Below are 22,640 nucleotides of genomic sequence, written 5' to 3' on the forward strand. Positions count from 1 at the left end.
CTTTTTATGTGCCAGTAAATCTACCGACACGAGGCTGTCGTATTTGAGCACCTTCAAATACCATCGGACTGAGCCAGGATCGAACCTGCCAAGTTGGGGTTAGAAGGCCAGCGCCTTAACCGTCTGAGCCACTCAGCCCGGCGAAAGTTTTAAATTATCCATGAATGCGTAAAGATGTATTAAAACTGGGTGTTCACATGCTCATGAGCTCCTGAGAGCCCACCGCCACTGCACAAATGTACGGAGAACACTACATATCGGTTGCAAGGGTCAAGACATCGCACAAGCAATTCAGGGAATGACGCATGTCGCTGGCCCATGATGCACGGTCTGAAACCCCACACCGCAGTCCAGTAGGTGGATGCCCTCATTATGTAAGACGGGCGAGGTCAGAGTGAGCGTCGGAAGTGTTCACGCCATCATTAAGGACAGATTGAAATTTCGCTAAAATTGCGCGCAACCAGCACAGCAAGCATGTCGAATGGACCTCTCTCTTGTACATCTTGAATCCCTGTGCCAAGAAAGGGGATGAGCTCCTGTCACGAGTGGTCATCACTTCGAACCCGAGTCAAAACGACAAAGTCTCCAGTAGAAGCATGCGTGGTCGCGAGGTGAGCTAAAGAATGCTCTGAGAGGCAAGCGATTTACCTCGGACACCGACGTCAAGCAGTGCGTTCGGAACTGGTTCACAACGCAGCCCCAGGAATTTTACGAGACGGCCTTTCACCGCCGTGTGTTGCAATGGGTAAAGTGCCTCAACAGTACTGGGTAATACTTTTGACATAATGGTACAGGTTTTCATTGTATAGCCTTCGGCTCGTTTCCGTTTGAATGGCCCTTAGAGATACATACATATATATTATAAGAACTCAAAACTTGTAAATTATCTTCGAACAAAAACTGTCGTATCCAACTTGCCTATAATGGTTGTTAAGATGCTCGTTTCTAACTTCATCCTCTATTATGTCCTGTTTCAGTAATTACCAAAGGCCAAGTCATGACCCAGTACTACCGACTGATGAATAAGTGTGGAGGATACACCTGGGTACAAACCTGTGCTACCGTCGTCTGCAACTCCAAGAACGCGGAAGAACAGAACATTATCTGTGTTAACTACATCATCAGGTATGAAGTATTTTATTTTTTATATTTCCAGAGATTATAGAATAGGTTTGTAAAACATTGTAAATTATAGTTAATTCAGTTGTTAAGTTTTTTCTTACAGTAAGCTTTGTCTGATAGTGGAGATACATATAAACATGCACACAGTAAAAATCAGCTGTTAATGGAAATTAGCCTTGACGGGGCAATCATATAGAATGTGCAAAGTTATCTAACTCACCAGTTACTTACTGTTTCAGTCGGTTCCCAGCAGTAATCCCATGTATCGGAAATTAGGGGCAGCAGAAGAGACAAATCACATCACAACAATGGTCGATGTAATGTTATTGTTGATCAGTTTTATGGGCTTTCGGTATTGTAGGCATCAATATTTAATTTTGTTCCGACTCTGGGATATTAGATCATCCAATGTAAAGACAGTCCTTGCTTCTTTTGTGATTCCTTCGTGTCTTATTCTTCAAGTGATCGTTTTACATGTTCTCATTTTTTATAATCATCTTCACAGTTTTCCTTGTCGACCACGCGGTTTGCACCTTAAGACAATAATGACGAAAACCGTCACCAGTTAACAAGATTAAACAATATTTCCATGTTAGCGACGCTCGGCGTTGATATGGACTAAGGAACAACGGTCAAAAAAATTTGTTATCGTAGTCGGTGTGGCAAAACTTTATAAGGCATAAATGATTGGAACTTGTATTCTCTATAACTTTTGTTACGGTATGTAAACCTTTTGGATAAGACCAATAGCATAGATATTTTAAAAATTTAATTTTAGGTACCTTCCCCTAAACAACCATTTTATCCAGCTTGAACAAAAATTATTTGTAACCCAGGCTGTAGCAACTTATTCCTAGGCTTTACATATCCATTTTCACTAAATTCTCTTCAGCCATTTTCTCGTGATTCGCGTACATAAATACAGACAGTCCGAGATGACAGAGTATTAAAAGGTGCATTTCCATGTTACTGTGGACACGACAGATACAGAAATACACAGACAGAACTCTTATTATATAGATAGATAAATAGATATCTAGTTAGATAGATAGATAGATTTTTTGTTTTGCTTTACGTCGCACCGACACAGACAGGTCTTATGGAGACGATGGAACAGGAAAAGTCTAGGAGTGGTAAGGAAGCAGCCGTGGCCTTAATTAAGGTACAGCCCCAGAAGATGCCTGGTGTGAAAATGGGAAACCACGGAAAACCATCTTCAGGGCTGCCGACAGTGGAGTTCGAACCCACTATTTCCCGGATGCCAGCTCACAGCTGCGCGACCCTAACCGCACGGCTAACTCGCCCGGTGATAGATAGATAGATAGATAGATAGATAGATAGATAGATAGATAGATAGATAGATAGATAGATAGATAGCCTAATACAGTACAACCCCTCTAAGTTGGACACCTACGGTTCATTAAAAATGTGTCCAATGTAGTGGGGTGTCCAATCTATAGGGTGGATGTACAGTATTTCAAAAAAGTACACTGACAGTGCAGGAAAGGAAAAAAGGACTCTGAGCTAGTGCGTACTATATATTATTATTAATAAGAATAAGAATAATAATAATATACCGAGCTCGATAGCTGCAGTCGCTTAAGTGCGGCCAGTATCCAGTATTCGGGAGATAGTAGGTTCAAACCCCACTGTCGGCAGCCCTGAAATGGTTTTCCGTGGTTTCCCATCTTCACACCAGGCAAATGCTAGGGCTGTACCTTAATTAAGGCCACGGCCGCTTCCTTCCCACTCCTAGCCCTTCCCTATCCCATCGTCGCCATAAGACCTATCTGTGTCGGTGCGACGTAAAGCAACTAGCAAAAATAATAATAACAATAATAATAATAATAATAATAATAGTGATTCTTTGAATTTATCACAGTAAAGTTAATTGCATGCCTACTAAAACGTTTTTCAAAGCACTACAGTATTGTATTATGTTTTACTTTCCATATTGTTCTGTATAGTATTGTTGTAACCACAAAGGCGCACATACGCGATGTTGTCAATTGTGTACACTGTTCAGTTTACAAATTATATATACATTATACACACACACACACACACACACACTTTAATAAACCACCATTTTGAACAAAAACACTTCTACGAAGAATAAGAACAAGAAGAAGACTGCAACATTAACATGTCAACCAACTACCGACACAACATGAGTTCACGACTTTCACTAGCAACTCTCGCTAACAACTCAACTCCAACTCCTCTTTATAAACATTGCCTGGCCAGGCTTCTAGAAGAATATGACACAACATGTTTTCTCATAATTTCTGGAGTCTCCAATAACCTATTTACAATGAAAGGAATTTTCTATACAACTCTATTGACAAGATGCGTTGTTCTGGACTATGACAGTGTGTTGCACATCATTACACTGGATTTATACATCATATTTACAGGTAATAATAAATTATATACTATTGATTATGTGTTCTTACATTAAATAAACTCGTATTAAAATACATACAGCAGATGTATCATGACATAACCTCTCATGTTTTGTTACACAATACAGATCATACAACACACAAATAATACATCACGATTTATAGCAACTAATTGAGCTCGATATTTCCATTATTTATCCATGGGTTAGAAAATTGATTCCAAGTTATGCTAGTCCATTACACTTGCATCGGTACTCACCCTTTACTGCTTAGCGAAAAAAACAGTCCAAAGACTTTTATTTTTCCACTTTTATACGTGCTCATTCTTATTAAATTCTCCTACGTAATCCAAATAGAGTTTCAATCATTTCTGGTTTGTTATCCACAACGCATAACGTTCCAACTCATTAATACACTGCAAAGCTTTTTGATGAGTAGATGGCTACTTGAGGATAGAAACTGTTTTTCTTCTTCTTCTCCTCTGATAATCGTTCTTCTGAAGACAATCACTTTTTATAACAATCCATAAATTGTTCCAGGAATATCATCGTGTACTTCCAACAGATTATCGAAATCACTAAGACCACCAACGTCTTATAATTCACTGCGAAGGTCTTCAGAAAGACATCTCAGTTCCTCAGTTAACACATTTCACAATTCTTTCTTTAAACTACGTCCATCCAAGCACCGTGGATCCAGCAAATTGCGTCGAGAACCGTGTAAATTCGATTGCATTGTTAACTTACAAGAAGACTCTCTGTCTTAATATTATTGCTTTTAAATGCTCTTGGACAGATCCAGTAGTGAGGGCTGGAAACGTTATTTTCATGTAACCGTTATAACTGTGTCCGAATTACAAAAAATAACACTTATAAATAACAGTTAAAAATAACGTTCCACCCTTCATTACACTTCTTAAAATGTTATCAGTTATAAATAACGAACGTTTGTTACAGGTGATAACGAATAATAATAATAATTATTATTATTATTATTATTATTATTATTATTATTATTATTATTATTATTATTATTATTATGAAACAATTATTACTACCTTCATATCTTAATGACTGAACAAATCTAAATTTTAGGCGACACTCCGGAGATAAAAATCGATATTTCGGTCATTTTGGTGAATTTTTTATAACTGAAATTGAGAAAATTGAGGTTTTTTTTTCTTTTCACGAAGTTATTCCGCTGAATTCAAACAATTTATCACTTTAATAATGGTTTGTTTGCCAGTTGTAATTTTACCTTTAAATCCCATTTTTCTCCCATAATATTCTGCCAAATGTAACAAAATTTGTATGGTGTATGTATCACAGCTATATTAAGAAACCTGCGTATGGAATTTTTGAATGCAGAAATTTTTTCAAGTAGTAGGGATTTTTAAGCCCAAATTTTTAGAACGTAAAAATTACTTAAACTTTAGTACGATATATCTCCTTATATAAATTATGTACAGAAAAATCGATACGTAGTGCTTTTAAAAGAAGTATTATCTACCTAATTACGAATTAACATTAATATGCTAATTAAATTTCATGAAAAAATGGAATTAAAAATTTCATAAAAACATTATATGGAAAAACCTAGTAGGCTAACTGTATATGAAAATATTTATGTAGGTGACGTTGCCATAAAGTTTCCTAAAAATCCATTAGGTAAAAATATCTCTTTATCTCCGGAGTGTCGCCTTAAAGACACCACAGATTTTATAACACGAAATTCGATAAGTTTTCTTTTATTTCTTCTTGATCTAAAGTAAACAAATAATATAGGCTATATTATTCTTTTCAACAGGGACTTGATTAAGACATTATTAGAAGCCCCTTACGTAGTTTTCACTTCATTCTACTAGCAGCTGAAATATTTAACTAGTTCTAGTTCAAATCCTATACATGTGAGTTTTTATTTGAATGTATTATTAAGAATGTGATCGTTTATGATTGATAAGGAGGTCATAGGTTCCTAGAAGTTAAACGGCAATGGTCGGTGAGATGGGAAAGCACTATTCATATTTTCACTGTTGGAAGTCACGATAGCTACGTCTATAGACATTTATTTTTCGCTACGAGAAGTATCAGTAACATGCTATTGTTATATCTGTTAAAAATTGTAATCTTTACCATCAGGTAACCGTGACAAAATAACTGCTACGTTATTTTTCAACCATCCCTAATTTCCAGAGACGATGTTAAACATGTTTGCATTACAGCTTTGCAAAAGAGCACAAGATAATAGTTTTGAACCTGTTCAAACTGTCGCAGGTCCAGAGTTGAGGAGCTTCCGATGTATAGAGGATTTTTAACATGTAAATGTATCCCTTTCAGGCCTGAAAGAAAACTGGAGGTGTGAATTTTTGTTTGTATGTCAAAAACTGACTAAAATGCTCCTCAATACACACATTGATAGTTTATTTTACAAAATAAAAACTAACATCCGAAAAAAGGACCCACACAATTGTGCGGATCAAAATTCAAAACCTCGTTGTATCACATACGATGACGTATCTTCAAAATTTACGTTCACTAACCAATGTACACACTTCATTGAATATATTCCGGTATTCAGTAAAGCTTCTAGATTAATATAAACGCAATAAATAAATACTTACTTTTGGCACTACTGCTGCCTGCCATCTCGCCGATCAACTGTGCTTTTTAAACTCTTCTTCCTTCGCCCTGGCGGTCAAGTGCATACTAAAAACAATTGAAATACACGCTACGTGTCCCGCACAATCACTGCGGTCCGGTCTAGCGCCGAAAAAACATCAAATACGGTCAGGGATAAATAAAATACGAACCCGCACAATTGTGCGTACACGGTCTGAAAGGGGGAATTAAACAGTGCATTCAGTATATGTTCAATGGAAAGGCGTGTCCAATGGGACGGGTTTCACTGTAGTTGAAGGTAGTCTGCCGAGATAACATAAGCCTAGCCCTCGATTCTGTAAGCAGAGACTGCAAAGAACACAATAACCAAATGCCACTTGTTGGACAGTTGTAATGCATTGATATATTTTGTTCTCTAATTACAGTGGTCGGGAATATGAGAACCTGATCCTGGACTGCTGTCAATTGGAGGAGAGTGTCCAGACTGTCAAGAGGGAAGAAGCTGGAGGGAATGACCCAGAGAACGGATCTCCTGATGCGGATCGTGGAGGTAAGAGCCAAATATTTTGAATCAAACCGTATTCATATCTTCCCGAACCGCATTAATTCTTACCTTCTTTTTTGAAAAGCATTCCTCCAAAATTTATACAATATAATTCCTTTTCGCTGTTTTTTCTTAATGGTTAATGGCAAATCAAAGAGAAGTCATTGACTGATATTTTTCCTGGGTCTTTTCTGCTTCATCTGAACTTATTATTCAATAGATCTTTCCATAATGGCGGAAGCACTTTTCTTTTAACCAATATGTTATCGTAGAGAAAATTATAAGATACTGTGCGTATAGAAAGTAATAACTTTGTCTAGAACTAAGTCAAACAGAATAGGGGAGATGCCTACACCTTGACGAACGCCAATACATATTTCAAAAGGCTCAGAAATTTCCCGAAGGAATTTCACTCTAGAAGTCGTATTCGTGAGAGTTTGCCGGATTAGTTCCCCGGTCTTTCTGATCACTCTGAGTTCTTTTAGAGTATCAAAAATGGTCTCTTCGTCCATAGAATCATACGTCTTCTTAAGGTCTACAAAAGTGACGATCGTCCAGGTACCACGGCGGATCCTGAATTACTGAAACATGAAATGGACATTACAAGCTATTATTATTGTGCCGTACCCCCGGCAGGATGACCCAAAGGAGAGCGGGCCAGGGATCTGGATATAAATGTAAGGTCCAACCCAGAGGATAATGTCAAGTCCCAATTCAAACAGCTTGACAACAACTTTATTCATAGACAATGTAAAACAAACCAATTCGGAAGCGCACGAAAATCAACATAACATAACTAAAGAAGGGTTTTAACCCGTTTCCATTTCTCATCCTTGTAAAATATAAGAGGAATTCCACTCCTCTAATAAAAGGTTTAACATAACCGTAAGCTGCGCACCTTGGTACCAAATAAATGTCTTACTAATCACTACAGCGCTACAACGTATATACAGCTCGCCAGTTACAAGGTAAGGAAAACTCTTCTATCAGTGAACTCACAATGACACGCATACTTCCCAACTACACGTCCAGAACATTCTGGCATCTCTCTTTCATGTTACAAGAACCGTACAACACTTTAAGTTACTTTACGTTACTTTCACAAAATATCTCGGCACCAAGCCGTTCCTTATCAATTACAACCAGATACATGGCGTTACATAACTGTACAAGTTCCTAGTTCCTCCCATCATCCTACCAACACATAGCAAGCCAGTAGATCTTACCTCCCATGCCCCTCTCACGGTCCTTGGTTCGACCCAAGAGTAGTGCTCTCCACCAAGAGCAGCAGGTAAGTGAGACGGACCACCGCCCGGCGAGGCACACTGGCTCGCCGGGAGGGGTAGGTCCCGATACCAACGTCATCACGCCCCTCTCTCGGAGAAGCCGGGAGGGGGTAAGTACACGCGAGGGAGCATGGCAGACGATCGACATACGAAAGAAATGCAAATACGGAGGGACGCCCCAGGACGGAAAGAATTCCTTGTCCATGGAGCCATAAGTGAGGAACAGGGAGAGACACATTTATTACACAATCAATGCCTAGGACATTCAGAAATACGCACATTGATGGTAGTACATTTTCAATGAGCTCGCTAGGAGCACAGCACAGGTACCAAGTCCTTTAAGGCGGGAGGAGACCAAACACACGGTTCAGACCTCCCCCCCAAAACACCAACCCAGGGTTGACCAAAGTGTTTTCCTTCCATAAAGATCAGCCGCATAAAGTTCATTATCTTGAATACTTGCTGGATATACAATAGTGTTCTTGCTTTACAATAAATAACTATATACAAAAGTAACATCTTGCTGCACATAAAAATGAAGAAACAAGTCTTTGCCCAGATAATATATAAAATTAATACTCTTGCTGGTCACCAAAATGACGTAGTGAGTCCAAGATTATCTCTGAATTTACATTCTTGCTGTACATTAAATGAAATAGCGAGTTCTTGCCAAGATTAGCACTGAAATTACTTTCTTACTATACACCATAATGAAGTAGCGAGTCTTTGCCAAGCCTATCCCTGACCTTACATTCTTGCTGTATCAAAAATTAGTTTCTTACTGTACACCACAATGAAGTAGCGAGTCTTTGACAAGTATATCCCGGGATATGGCAACATTCAGTTCAATGAAGATGTCCCCAGCAATCGCCAGGGGAAAGGTGGGCCATCAGGGCCGGCAACCATCATAGCTGGGATACAACCCAACCAAACTTTGAGCGGCATGCATGCAGGACAACGGCCACAGTAGCGGACCGTCTCGGAGCCTCCTTAGGCAACTCAGACGCTGGAAATCCCAATCCTTCTGAACTCGGTAGCCGTAAGACACGGCGGCTGGAGTCAATGATCGCCAGGAATCGCAGCCACGAGGGGCCCTTCTCATGGAGCAGTGGGCGTAGGTGGATACTCCAGTCCACTGTAAAATAAAGCAGAAGGCCAGCAAGATGTCGAAAGATATCCATCCACCGGTATAGGGTACAGGGGGCCAATGCAGTGTAGGGGACCGGACCGGGGGGCATGGGAGCAGTACGGGTGCGATAGGACTCCGGGAGGACTCACATTAAATCATTCATAATAAATAAATAATACATCCAGATTTGTTTTTCTTAAAAAAGAACAAACTTAAACTAACTAAGGGAAGAGCATATTTCCGACAAGAATGGAAATGAGTCAAAACTCTCCAGATAACCAGGTTAAAGCTTCATACCACATGAAACCAAGGTACCCGTACCTGAAACGCTAAGCAGGCTTTACTTGCGAAAGATGAACTCGGAAGACTCTCTCCGTCTCCGGGTCCTTTACCAACAAGGTGACCGGCGTTAAGAAATCAATAATTTCATACGGTCCACGGAATCTAGGAGCGAGCTTCCCGGAAGGCACGAAATTCTTAACAAAAACATTATCTCCTACAGCGAGATCGGTCGGTCGGCGCCCCTCATTGTAACGTTCTCTCTTCTTCTCATAGGACACCTTGAGGTTTTCCTTAGCCTTTTTCCAAATTGCCCTGATGTTAAGGGGGTCAATCCTCTCTGGTAACAGTTCATCAATGTTCCAGAGATTACTGAGTGGAGAGTTGGGAACGAAGGAGAACATAAGAGACACAGGAGAAAACTGATGCGCTTCATGTACAGCAGAATTAAATGCGAAAGCCAGCCATGGCAACGAAGTGTCCCATCTCAAAACATCGTCATGATGGAAGGCGATGAGAGCGGCCCGCAAATTGCGGTTGACTCTCTCTGCATAAGAGGGTTGGGGGTGGTACGGGGACGTTGTCACATGCGTAATGGACAGGCTAAAGCAAAACTTTCTGAACAAATTCGACGTGAACGCCCTCGCATTATCGGACACCAAGTACTGGCTCGGACCAAAAGAAGAAAATATGGTTTTTAAACACCTTATGGTGGACTCTGCCGTGGCTAACCTCGTCGGAAAAAACCAAGAAAAACGAGTGAAGCCGTCGACACAAACAAATATAAATCTATTGCCATCCGTCCTTGACTTGGGGAGGGGTCCCACATAATCTATAAATAGACGTTGCATGGGTCGCGTAGCCTGGGTAGAAGACAACAGGCCGACCCGAGTATTAAGGGCAGGCTTGCTCATCCTACAAATCTTACACGCTTTGACCATCTCACGGACTTCAGCATCCAGCCCCTTCCAAATAAAAGTTTCGCGAATTTTCTCCCTGGTCTTAAACACTCCCAGATGACCAGCCAAAGGAGTTTCATGGAAATATTTAAATATCATAGGTACTAATACCGATGGAACAACAACTTTCATCTTGTGATCAGAGCGGGAGGGACAGCAAAGGACACCATTTCTTAACACATATGGGTTAACAATCTTGCCTTCTTTCAACTGCTGGACAATAGGCCCTAAGATAGGATCTTCCACTTGGAATTTTGCAAGATCATGGTATAACAACGGGGCATCAGTCAAGATCGCTCCAGCCAGGGGTAAAGAAGTTAGGACCTCAGGGTCAGAAGAGTCATCATCCTGAATAGGCTGACCAGTGAACATGCGGCTAAGCGAATCGGCCACAACATTGTCCGAGCCTCGAATGTGCCGTACATCGAACTGAAACGCCGATATTCTTATGGCCCACCGAGCTAGACGGCCCGTTTTCCTAGGTTTACCCAGGACCCAGCTCAACGCTTGGTTATCGGTTTCAAGCTCGAATTTTACATGTTCTAAATACATTCGAAACCTCTCTAGGGCAAACAACACAGCCAAACCCTCTAACTCATAGACTGAATATTTACTTTCAAGAGGAGTCAAGGTCCTGGAAGCGTAAGCAACAGGTCGCCGGCCCAGGTCGGATTCCTGCATTAAGACAGCTGCAACCGCCGAGGCTGAAGCATCGGTCTGAACAATGAAGGTTTTGGAAAAATCGGGCATCGCAAGTATGGGAGCATTAGTTATAGCCAACTTCAGATCCTCGAAGGCTGCTTGTTGTGAAGTACCCCATTCAAACTTCACCCCTTTACGCCGGAGGGCGTTAAGAGGCCCAGCACGCTTAGCAAGGTTAGGGATAAACTTACGGAAGAAGTTTACCATCCCGATGAAGCGGGCGACGCCTTTAACGTCCTGTGGGGGTCTGAACTCATCAATGGCCCGGGTGCGAGACTGGTCGACTGAAACTCCATTAGATGACACTATATGGCCTAAAAAGGACATCTGCGGCTTTGCAAAGGAAACCTTCGACAATTTAACCGTCAGGCCAGCGTTACGCAGTCTAGACAACACTTCGCGCAGGTGGTCAAGGTGCTCCTCAAAGGTTTCCGAATAGATGACGACATCGTCGAGGTAATGATAAAGATAACTGAATTTAATATCCGAAAACAACTGATCTAGAAGCCTACTAAGCACCGCAGCGCCAGTGGAAATGCCAAAGGGCAATCGACAAAATTCGTAGAGGTTCCAGTCGGTTGCGAAGGCTGTCAAATGACGGGACTCCTCTGCCAAAGGGATTTGATAATATGCCTGGTTTAAATCCAGGACGGTAAAATACCTAGCCTTTCTGAACCACGAAAAACAGGAATGCAAGTCTGGGAGCGGAACAGATTGCAATATCACCTTCTTATTCAATGACCTATAATCCAAAACTGGACGGTAACCTCCCTGAGGCTTAGGCACGAGAAATATGGGTGAGGAGTAAGCGGACGTGGAAGGCCGAATTATTCCCTCCTGCAACATGTTATCGATGATCTCCTTCAATGCTCGCATTTTTGGGGGAGAAAGACGATAGGGCGGACTCCTAACAGGAATAGAATCTGAGACCTCTATCTTGTACTCCAACAAGTTAGTCATCCCCAATTTTTCCGTCAGAACCTCGGGAAAGGCAGCACACAACTCCCTAATGCTCTTGGCCTGATCCTCGGGCAAATGGCTAAGATCGGAGCCCTTTTCGTCCTCAGAGGGCACCACGGCAAAAGAAGAACTCGAGTTAGACCGCAATACAGGAATCCGAACATCACGACAAAATTTGAACCAGCAGGACCCTTCCTGTATATCCAAAACCAAGCCTGAGTAAGCGAAAAAATCAGATCCAAAGATTACAGGACACGGTAAATCTTTGGCCACATACAACGGAAATTTCCACGAAAAATTAGCAACACGAATCTTACACTTCACAACTCCCAAGACTTCAACTCTAGAAGAATTAGCAGCCACACAGGAAAAGGAAACCGGGTGGACGACGGGAAATTTACACACAGATTTATGCAGACCAAACCACTTCTCGCTTACAAAGGAAACAACACTTCCAGTATCTAAGAGTGCCGTCACTGGCTCATTATTAATCTCGGCCTTGACAAATGGAGCTACCCCCTTATTCTCGGTCGTTATCTGCAAACATTCGGCAGGACAGGATGACAAACGTTCACCTGGAGTCGTACGATGATTTTGACTAGGCGACGGCGAATTAATGAGCCTGTCCCTGGCCTTTTGCCGGTCTAGTCAGATACCTTTCGGCCCTTTCGTGCAATCCCTCGCTACATGACCCGGGGTCCCACAGCGAAAACATACAACCTTCGAAACCCTAGGCGGCCCCTCGGTACTCGAACCACGGCTAGGCCCTTGTGCCTGAAGAGATCGAGAAGGGCACTTATTACGGAGATGATCAGACGCGCCGCAGCCAAAACATATTTTTAACGGGGCGGGTTTACGAGTAACAGCACGCTCAGATACACCCCGGCCAGAAGAAAGACCAGGATCGCGAAGCGAGTCGGCATGTCGAATGCCCTCCGCCGAGACGACCATAGCTTCCAACTCGGCAAGGTTACGAGGCTGAGACACAAAACACAAGCAAGAACGATACGACGGAGTAATCCCTTCCACGATAGTCGAAACCACCTGCTCCTCCGTATAATCAAGTGCGAATACCCTGGCATAAAATTTAATGTCAGAAATAAATTCTGATAAGGTCTCATTTAAACGTTGCACACGAAAGTAGAATTGTTGCACCAAAGAATTAAGAGCCCTAGCGGGGATAAAGTGAGTTAGTATATGGGCATGAAACTGATGCAACGATAATTGTTCCGATATAGCATTAACAATCTTATCAGAAAGAACTCCGACAGTATGCGGATAGATCACCTGTAAAATTTGTGCATGCGTCAACCCAAATACTTGAGCGTGATCCAAGAATTCGACAAGAAAACGAAGAAATGCAACCACATCACTCGCCGAATTCACTGAGTAGCGCGGGCTGTCCTTCAGCATGTTATTCAATGGGTGAGGAATACTCGAAAATGGTGAAACCTGCAGCGACAAAGGTGGCTGTTGCCTCGTAGTCTGTTTTGAAGAACGCTCTAAAGATGAGAAATGCGGCTCGAGGGAAGTTCGCTGCCCGTCAGGCCCAAGGTCAGGAGTGGGTTGGTTTAACTCGCCTACCACCGCCGCAGTGGAAGGTAACACTGGCTTAGTCTTGATAGACGGGTCAGCTAGCCAAGTCTCAACTTTCTCTAAAAGCGTAGAAGATTTGACCTGTAAATCCTGAACCTGATTTAACACCTCCTCCTTTAAGTCTAATGACAGCAAATCACCTACACGATGAACATAATGCATCAAACGACCCTGCACTCTCTTAAGTTGATGGGGCGAAGCGACGTCGCTCTCCAGAAAATCCATCACTGAGGCGATATCAGAGAGGTTAGTCTCAATAAGGGATACCGAACTCGTGACCTCGCTTTCGGTATAACAGGGCGCTGAGACATTCCGATGTAAATTGTTCCTCAACAAGAGTTCATCGGCCTTAACTGTCCCTTTCGATTCCAAATTACGTATTGCTAACTCATACAGCAATTCCTCCTTCCGCAAAGCTCCCGGATAAATAATGTCGCGAGCAGACATCGTGTAAATGATACAACACACAAGGCAAAATTACAAGCACCGAGACGAGAGAGCTCTGGGAGCTCAAATTTCGCAAGTAAATGAAAAAAAAAAGGAAATCCAGATCGAACCACGCTCCTGGCTGCCACCACTGTACCGTACCCCCGGCAGGATGACCCAAAGGAGAGCGGGCCAGGGATCTGGATATAAATGTAAGGTCCAACCCAGAGGATAATGTCAAGTCCCAATTCAAACAGCTTGACAACAACTTTATTCATAGACAATGTAAAACAAACCAATTCGGAAGCGCACGAAAATCAACATAACATAACTAAAGAAGGGTTTTAACCCGTTTCCATTTCTCATCCTTGTAAAATATAAGAGGAATTCCACTCCTCTAATAAAAGGTTTAACATAACCGTAAGCTGCGCACCTTGGTACCAAATAAATGTCTTACTAATCACTACAGCGCTACAACGTATATACAGCTCGCCAGTTACAAGGTAAGGAAAACTCTTCTATCAGTGAACTCACAATGACACGCATACTTCCCAACTACACGTCCAGAACATTCTGGCATCTCTCTTTCATGTTACAAGAACCGTACAACACTTTAAGTTACTTTACGTTACTTTCACAAAATATCTCGGCACCAAGCCGTTCCTTATCAATTACAACCAGATACATGGCGTTACATAACTGTACAAGTTCCTAGTTCCTCCCATCATCCTACCAACACATAGCAAGCCAGTAGATCTTACCTCCCATGCCCCTCTCACGGTCCTTGGTTCGACCCAAGAGTAGTGCTCTCCACCAAGAGCAGCAGGTAAGTGAGACGGACCACCGCCCGGCGAGGCACACTGGCTCGCCGGGAGGGGTAGGTCCCGATACCAACGTCATCACGCCCCTCTCTCGGAGAAGCCGGGAGGGGGTAAGTACACGCGAGGGAGCATGGCAGACGATCGACATACGAAAGAAATGCAAATACGGAGGGACGCCCCAGGACGGAAAGAATTCCTTGTCCATGGAGCCATAAGTGAGGAACAGGGAGAGACACATTTATTACACAATCAATGCCTAGGACATTCAGAAATACGCACATTGATGGTAGTACATTTTCAATGAGCTCGCTAGGAGCACAGCACAGGTACCAAGTCCTTTAAGGCGGGAGGAGACCAAACACACGGTTCAATTATTATTATTATTATTATTATTATTATTATTATTATTATTATTATTATTACATCGTTATGCCGGACTAAGCAGCGCGGTTAAACTCGCTCAGCTGCTGTTTTTGCAACCTTCTTCTCCCAAAATCTCTGCATCCTCTCACTTAGTGGGTTTTTTTTTCTGTCCAGGTGTTAGCTGATTTGGTGTTGGTTTCGCCTGCAAATGAGTGATTACCACTTCTTCTTCTTCTTCTTCTTCTTCTTCTTCTTCTTCTTCTTCTTTTCTACCATTTATCCCACACCTGTAGGGTCGCGGGTGCGAACTGTGTCGCACATGTGGATTTGGCCCTGTTTTACGGCCGGATGCCCTTCCTGACGCAACCCTATATGAAGGGATGTAATCACTATTGCGTGTTTCTGTGGTGGTTGGTAGTGTAGTGTGTTGTGTGAACATGAAGAGGAAAGTGTTGGGACAAACACAAACACCCAGTCCCCGGGCTAGAAGAATTAATCAGAGACGATTAAAATCCCCGACCCGGCCGGGAATCGAACCCGGGATCCTCTGAACCGAAGGCCAGTACGCTGACCGTTCAGCCAACGAGTCGGACGAGTGATTACCAATTAGTGTTCGAAATTTACATCTGCCTCATATCATTTCCTCGGTGATTTATATTTCCTGAAGGTCTGTTTCCATTTCACTAAGCCAGTTGTCCTTGGTTTTTAATGAAAGGGCAAGGTTGAAAATTCTATCCTCGCTCATTCTGAGAATTTTCCCATAGAATTTCAGTTGCAAATTTCTGAAGGTGTGTGAGCATTTTTTTCGGCATGATAATATATTTCCTGAGATTTCATTATCATCCAGATTCCATCCCTATATACTCGGCCGAAGATTTTTCGCAGAATTTTCCTGTCTTGTTCTTCTATGTCTTTGATTAATGATCTATCACCCATTATTAAGATTTCCGATGTATATTATGCTTCGGGTTTGATTACTGTATTATAATTCCTTAGCTTTGCCTTCCTGGATATTGATTTCAACATCTAGCATGATAGGTTCAATTATTATTATTATTATTATTATTATTGTCGGGCTGAGTGGCTTAAACGGCTGAGGCGCTGGCCTTCTGACCCGAGCTTGGCAGGTTCGATCCTGGCTCAGTCTGGTGGTATTTGAAGGTGCTCAAATACGTCAGCCTCGTATCGGTAGATTTTTTGGCCACGCAAAAGAACTGCTGCGGGACTAAATTCCGACGCCTCGAGAGTCTCCAAAAACCCGTAAAAGAGTAGTTAGTAGGACTTAAAGCCAATAACATTAATGAATAATTTATTATTATTATTATTATTATTACTGACAAAATATTATGTATCAGTTGAAATGCGCTAGCTAATCTCTTCAATATGTGCTGCTGTTATTACGGAACAGGAGTGTACCACATTACATTGTTAATGCAAATGAGTTAACGGGGTTATGGATGGAAGTGTCTTATTCCCACGAAGCGGAAATTATGTCTCTTAGCGAAGCTGAGGGAACCTGCAACATTCACAGCCAGCTGATTGGGAGGCGCTAGGCATGACTAGGCTGTTTAACACCTACAAGGGAGCTACAAATCGAGACACTTGAAGAGAGTGAAAATCACGAATGAATTTGTCATTGTGTCCGCTGACGTCAGGCTGTACAGATTATCTGACAGTCCTTAATATTTATGACTCAAATATTCTTAGGCTTGTGATCTTTAAGGAGTCATTCACTTTCTGGCTTTTCATCTAACCCTTTCGTTATCCGATGCCCTCTCAGGGACGTTTTGTAATACAAAAATATTGATATACAGGACGGTCAGAAACAGCGTGAACCAGATATATGAGTTTTAGAGAGTTGGTCATACTGATAAATAATTGGAACAAAAGTTAGCCAATCAGATCGCTTCGCGGACGACTTCATATGGGCTTTGCGAGACGGGTTGCTGAATCTGCAGGTGGATTATGACCGGCTTGAGAGCGCCAATAGAAGAAATGAACTTCTCCAGGGGAGAGACTTGAACAAGAAACTCCCTGCTGATAGGCTCGGCCCACAGTAAGCACGCTACGGTGACACTGGCTGAAACCCACATTTGATGCTCATTTCTCGCATGGCTCTCAAACCCAACCAAGCCACGTGCCTCGCAAAGCCCGTTTGAATTCGCCCGCGAAGCGATCTGATTGGCTAACTTCAGCAGCTGATAATATGACAACGGCGCGAGTTATCGACGTATTTTTTTTTTCATTTTATTTATTAGTATGACCAATGCTCTAACGCTCATATACTCGGTTTACGTTATTTCCTACAACCCTGTATATCCACAGAGTGAACCGAAATTCGCGTACTCGGGCGTCGCAGCTTTTTGCAATTTAGAAATTCTCTCTATGTTTGATTCACGATGTGTATGATTTCCCCCAAGTATCTGAAATTTATTATTATTATTATTATTATTATTATTATTATTATTATTATTATTATTATTATTATTATTTTTGCTAGTGGCTTTACGTCGCACCGACACAGATAGGTCTTATGGCGACGATGGGATAGGAAAGGCCTAGGAGTTGGAAGGAAGCGGCCGTGGCCTTAATTAAGGTACAGCCCCAGCATTTGCCTGGTGTGAAAATGGGAAACCACGGAAAACCATCTTCAGGGCTGCCGACAGTGGGATTCGAATCTACTATCTCCCGGATGCAAGCTCACAGCCGCGCGCCTCTACGCGCATGGCCAACTCGCCCGGTATTATTATTATTATTATTATTATTATTATTATTATTATTATTATTATTATTATTATTGTCATTTAAGTTCTAACTAATTTTATATGCAATTCTTATCTTGCAAATCGATTTTCGGATGAGACAGAATCCAGCTCGCAGAAATGATACAAACGGACCTTGTTCATTCAAAACTGTAAATTAAGATATAGGCTTATTTTATGTCAAGTGCATTTCGCGAACTTCTGAATATTTCACCTGTAAATTGTGACTACAGTCAGTCATTTTCTACTCTCTGTTTTGGTCCCCGAGAAGGTGCTGCATATTTGTAGCTGTAATTATTTGCGTTGTTTTTAAGTCTGAAGGTTAAGTTAGTTTATGTTAATTAATTCATCCTATTTCCATTGTTTTGAATTATGTATAGATTGTCTGCGAACGTTTAATGATTTAAAATTAAGTTCCAGTCCCTTCCTACTCTATAGAATGTGATGGACTACACTGAGAACAGAGAAAACCTTCTTTTTTATCTTCTTAATAACACATCATATAACCTGTCCGATAAATAATCAATTTTTCTCTAGACTTATTAAAATCCCTAACCTGAGAGGCCGGAGGACCACGGAAGGAGGTGACAGACGACCATTACAAGACGAATAAAAAAGAAAGCCCGCCCGAATATTCGCTCATGACGATGATTTAAACCGTTCGCTATTCCGAATACCAACCAGACATCTGTAATTACATGAATCGTAAATGTGGTAACATTTATGATCAATCTTCAGTATTCCTCAGCGTGTGAAAAATTCGCAACCTTGTCTTCCCCGATCTTCTTTTGTTTACTACGCCATAATCAGTGTTAATGTGTTGTGTATCATAAAACTACAGGCGCCATTTTGGATCCAAGTTCTTATTGTAAAACATAAAAAGAGGTACTGTGTGTATGATAGTGCGGCAATGAATATGCATTTATAATGTTACTAAGCATAAATAAAACATTATTCTTTTTAGTCCTATTTATTATATTCGCTATAGCTGTTATTTAAATCGCGGAAAGGCCCCTTTAAAACAAATGGCGTAGTACTGTTTCTAACCTATTAAATAACATAATGTAGTCAATGAAATGAAGAGAATATTAATGATAAAGAACAACAAAGCCGACAACGAGGCGAACGGCCTCTGACTACAAAATTAAGTGTAATAGTGTGATCATTAGCTGCTTGTATACTTCCTTGACACCAAATCTGAGCGGTCTCTACTATGGAAGAATCGACCTCAAACGTTGTATAGCCTACTTCGTCTCATGTTATGGTATATAATAATAAAATATTTTCGTGTCTTAGTATTTAATATCCATTTCTCCAATGCTTACTTTGTCTAGGGGTGTCAAACTCAGACTGCTGTACGGGCCATATTATTATTATTATTATTATTATTATTATTATTATTATTATTATTATTATTATTATTATTATTATTATTATCCGTCTCGTGGTGTAGTAGTTAGCATGATTAGCTGCCACCCCCGGAAGCCTGTGTTCGATTCCCGGCTCTGCCACGAAATTTGAAAAGTGGTATGAGAGCTGAACGGGGTCCACTAAGCCGCGGGAGGACAACTGAGTAGAGGGGGGTTCGATTCCTACCTCAGCCATCCTGGAAGTGGTTTTCCATTTTCACACCAGGCAAATGCTGGGGCTGTACCTTAATTAAGGCCACGGCCGCTTCTTTCCCATTCCTAGGCCTTTTCTGTCTCATCGTCGCCATAAGATCTATCTGTGTCGGTGCGACATAAAGCAACTAGCAAAAAGAAATGTAAACAAAAAATTATTTTAAGTAATTATTGCACCATTAGGAGGCTTATTTTTTCCAGGTTGTTACAGGCTATTCATAATTATGCTAGCTTATCAAAGGAGCAAGTATCCATCAATAAAGCAGGGCAAGTCAAAAAGAGTGTTGTTATGGATATAGGTGATCAATATGGCGCTGTTTTAATATGACCGCCTTGAGGAGTCCCTAAGACGTAATTTAAGTCATCTGCGAGCGTTATCCAACCAAGAAGTCGTCCTTCTCCCAAGTCCTCATCTCCAGTCGATCTTTCCTTCCGAAAAGAACTGCAGGAGGCTGTACTTGGTACTGCAGTACGAGTTCAAGCTAACAACTCATACGTCGAAGGATTTCTTTGTTGGACCCACATAATCTTTAGCAGTCACTTGTAGATCAACATTTCGAAGGCTTGGATTTTCTTCTCTGTGGCACTGGTTAGTGTTCAAGTTCCGATACCTTTAAAAACGTGCGGAGTAGATGTAACACCTCATTATTGGCCTGTTCAATTTTATACTGCGTAGCATTTGACATAAATATGTCTTACGGCTGGAGATCATCTGAAAATTTGCCGTCACGAAAATAGCGATACAAAATGTGTGACACGATGTTACCTAGCAACAGTGCAGGATGTGATGTGAAGTAATGATGGATGGCCATGACTGAGACACATATAGAAGGCTCATCTAATTATATTCTAGAAAAAATGAATATTTCTTTCCTGGTAGTTCCGTAGGCCCTGAGACAGTTCCCTTGCCCGCCCTACCAATGCACTATAATAATAATAATAATAATAATAATAATGGCGTATGACCTCCGGAGAGGCCTGGTGCGGTTCTTTTTTTTTTTTTTTTGTAGACGGCCTATTAGGCGATCTGCATGTCTGCGAAGATGAGGGCCCTACCTAGGATGATTTCTAACGCTGAATACGCCACACACACACACACACACTCGCAGCCCCCGAGCCATTGGAATTAACCAATTAAGGTTCAAATCCCCGACCTGACCGGTGATCGAACCTGGGACCCTCTGAACCGAAGGCCTGTACGCTTACCATTCAGCCAACGAGTCGGACATCAATGCGCTAAATCCTACGTTTGTCGATTCTTTGTCTCGAAAACGATTCGTTAGATGCCAATAAATTAATCGTTATCCATCTGAGTGTAATTTATTAAAAAACATATTTATGATCATTTGATTTCCCAAAGAGAAATTTGGCATTTTTTTCTTCTTCTTTTGAATTCGTTCGTTCGTTCGTAATCTGTTTACCCTCTAGGGTCGGTTTTTCCCTCGGACTCAGCGAGGGATCCCACCTCTACTGCCTCAAGGGCAGTGTCCTGGAGCTTCAGACTTTGGGCCGGGGATACAACTGGGGAGGATGACCAGCACCTCGCCCAGGCAGCCTCACCTGCTATGCTGAAGAGGGGCCTTGTGGGAGGGATGGGAAGTTGGGAAGGGATAAACAAGGAAGAGGGAAGGAAACGGCCGTGTTAGGTAGCATCCCGGCATTTGCCTGGAGGAGAAGTGAAAAACCACGGAAAACCACTTCCAGGATGGCTGAGGTGGAATCGAACCCACCTCTACTCAGTTGACCTCCCGAGGCTGAGTGGACCCCGTTCCAGCCCTCATACCACTTTTCAAATTTCGTGGCAGAGCCGGGAATCAAACCCGCGCCTCCGGGGGTGGCAGCTAATCACGCTAACCACTACGCCACAGAGGCGGACTTCTTTTGAATTAACGTGCTTTTACTCGTATGTGTGGCATCTGATATCTAAAGAAGGATCCCACTCTTACCTTAAGCTAACCCCGAAGTAGGTGAATTTAGTTAACTTCAACAGGTAGACCATAAGCCTTTAGTATACCGAGTATCACTTCATTTCTGCTGAGTACGAACCCCACTGTCGGCTACCCTGAAAATGGTTTTCCGTTGTTTCCCATTTTCACACCAGGCAAATGTTGGGGCTGTACCTTAATTAAGGCCACGGCCGCTTCCTTCCCACTCCTAGCCCTTTCCTATCCCATCGTTGCCACAAAAGATCTATCTGTATCGGTGCGATTTAAAGCAGATTGTAACACAATGACATTTCTGCTGTTAACCATATATTTCGCTTTTTTGTTGTTGTTTACATGAATATCAAGGATGTATTGAAGGATGACGTTGAACACCTTGTCTAAGAGTTTTTGCAGTTCCCCAGTACTGTTAGGGGCTGCCTGGCCGAGGCGGTAAAGGCGTGCTCGGTTCGCCTAGTAGGACGTGGGTTCGAATCCCCGTCAGGAAGACGTAAAATTTAAGAAACGAGATTTCCACCCCGGAGGTTCATATGGCCCTGAGGTTCACTCAGCCTACACCAAAAATGAGTACCAGGTTAATTCCTGGGGGAAAAGGCGGCCGGGCGTAGAGCTAACCACTCTATCCCATCACGTGCCGAGGTTAACAATGGTGGAAGCCTTTACCTTCCACTCCTCCAAGGGCCTTCATGGCCTGTACGGAGGTGACTTTGCTTTGCTTTGCTTTGCTTTGCAGTACTGTTGGCAATGAGTACGGTATCATCTACATACCGGATATTGTTGATGCAGATTAACTGAAAAATGATCAAACATTTTCCCAACATTCCAGTCATCTGATCCAGCGGCACTATAGCAACATAGAAGGCCGAATTTAAATTTTAAGATTTAGTTGACTAGTAATAAAACATTTACAAATACGCCAACAAGTATAAATATTCCCAGCAAGGATAAAAAAGAACCCATGCTATGTAAAATACTAATATGTGATAATAGTTTTTGAATTATGATGAAGAGAATATTATTTCTTCTCGCATTTAGCAATTCATCTTACATGCATAAAGCAAATGACTGGCCATTTTTTTTACTTTTAAGATGAGAAAGAGAGA

At 41.9% G+C, this 22,640-nt stretch overlaps 1 protein-coding gene across 1 annotated transcript in view; it reads left to right on the forward strand.

Moving 5' to 3' along the window:
* trh (trachealess) overlaps window positions 1–22,640 on the forward strand; it is a 263,636-nt gene that overhangs the window by 234,539 nt on the left and 6,457 nt on the right. Inside the window, exons 9-10 of the mRNA XM_067156891.2 lie at window positions 978–1,125; window positions 6,571–6,695. Of these exons, the coding sequence (XP_067012992.1) occupies window positions 978–1,125; window positions 6,571–6,695 (273 nt within the window). The remainder of the gene's footprint in view (window positions 1–977; window positions 1,126–6,570; window positions 6,696–22,640) is intronic.

The sequence above is a fragment of the Anabrus simplex genome, chromosome 13 (assembly GCF_040414725.1).
Source record: "Anabrus simplex isolate iqAnaSimp1 chromosome 13, ASM4041472v1, whole genome shotgun sequence".
NCBI lineage: Eukaryota > Metazoa > Arthropoda > Insecta > Orthoptera > Tettigoniidae > Anabrus > Anabrus simplex.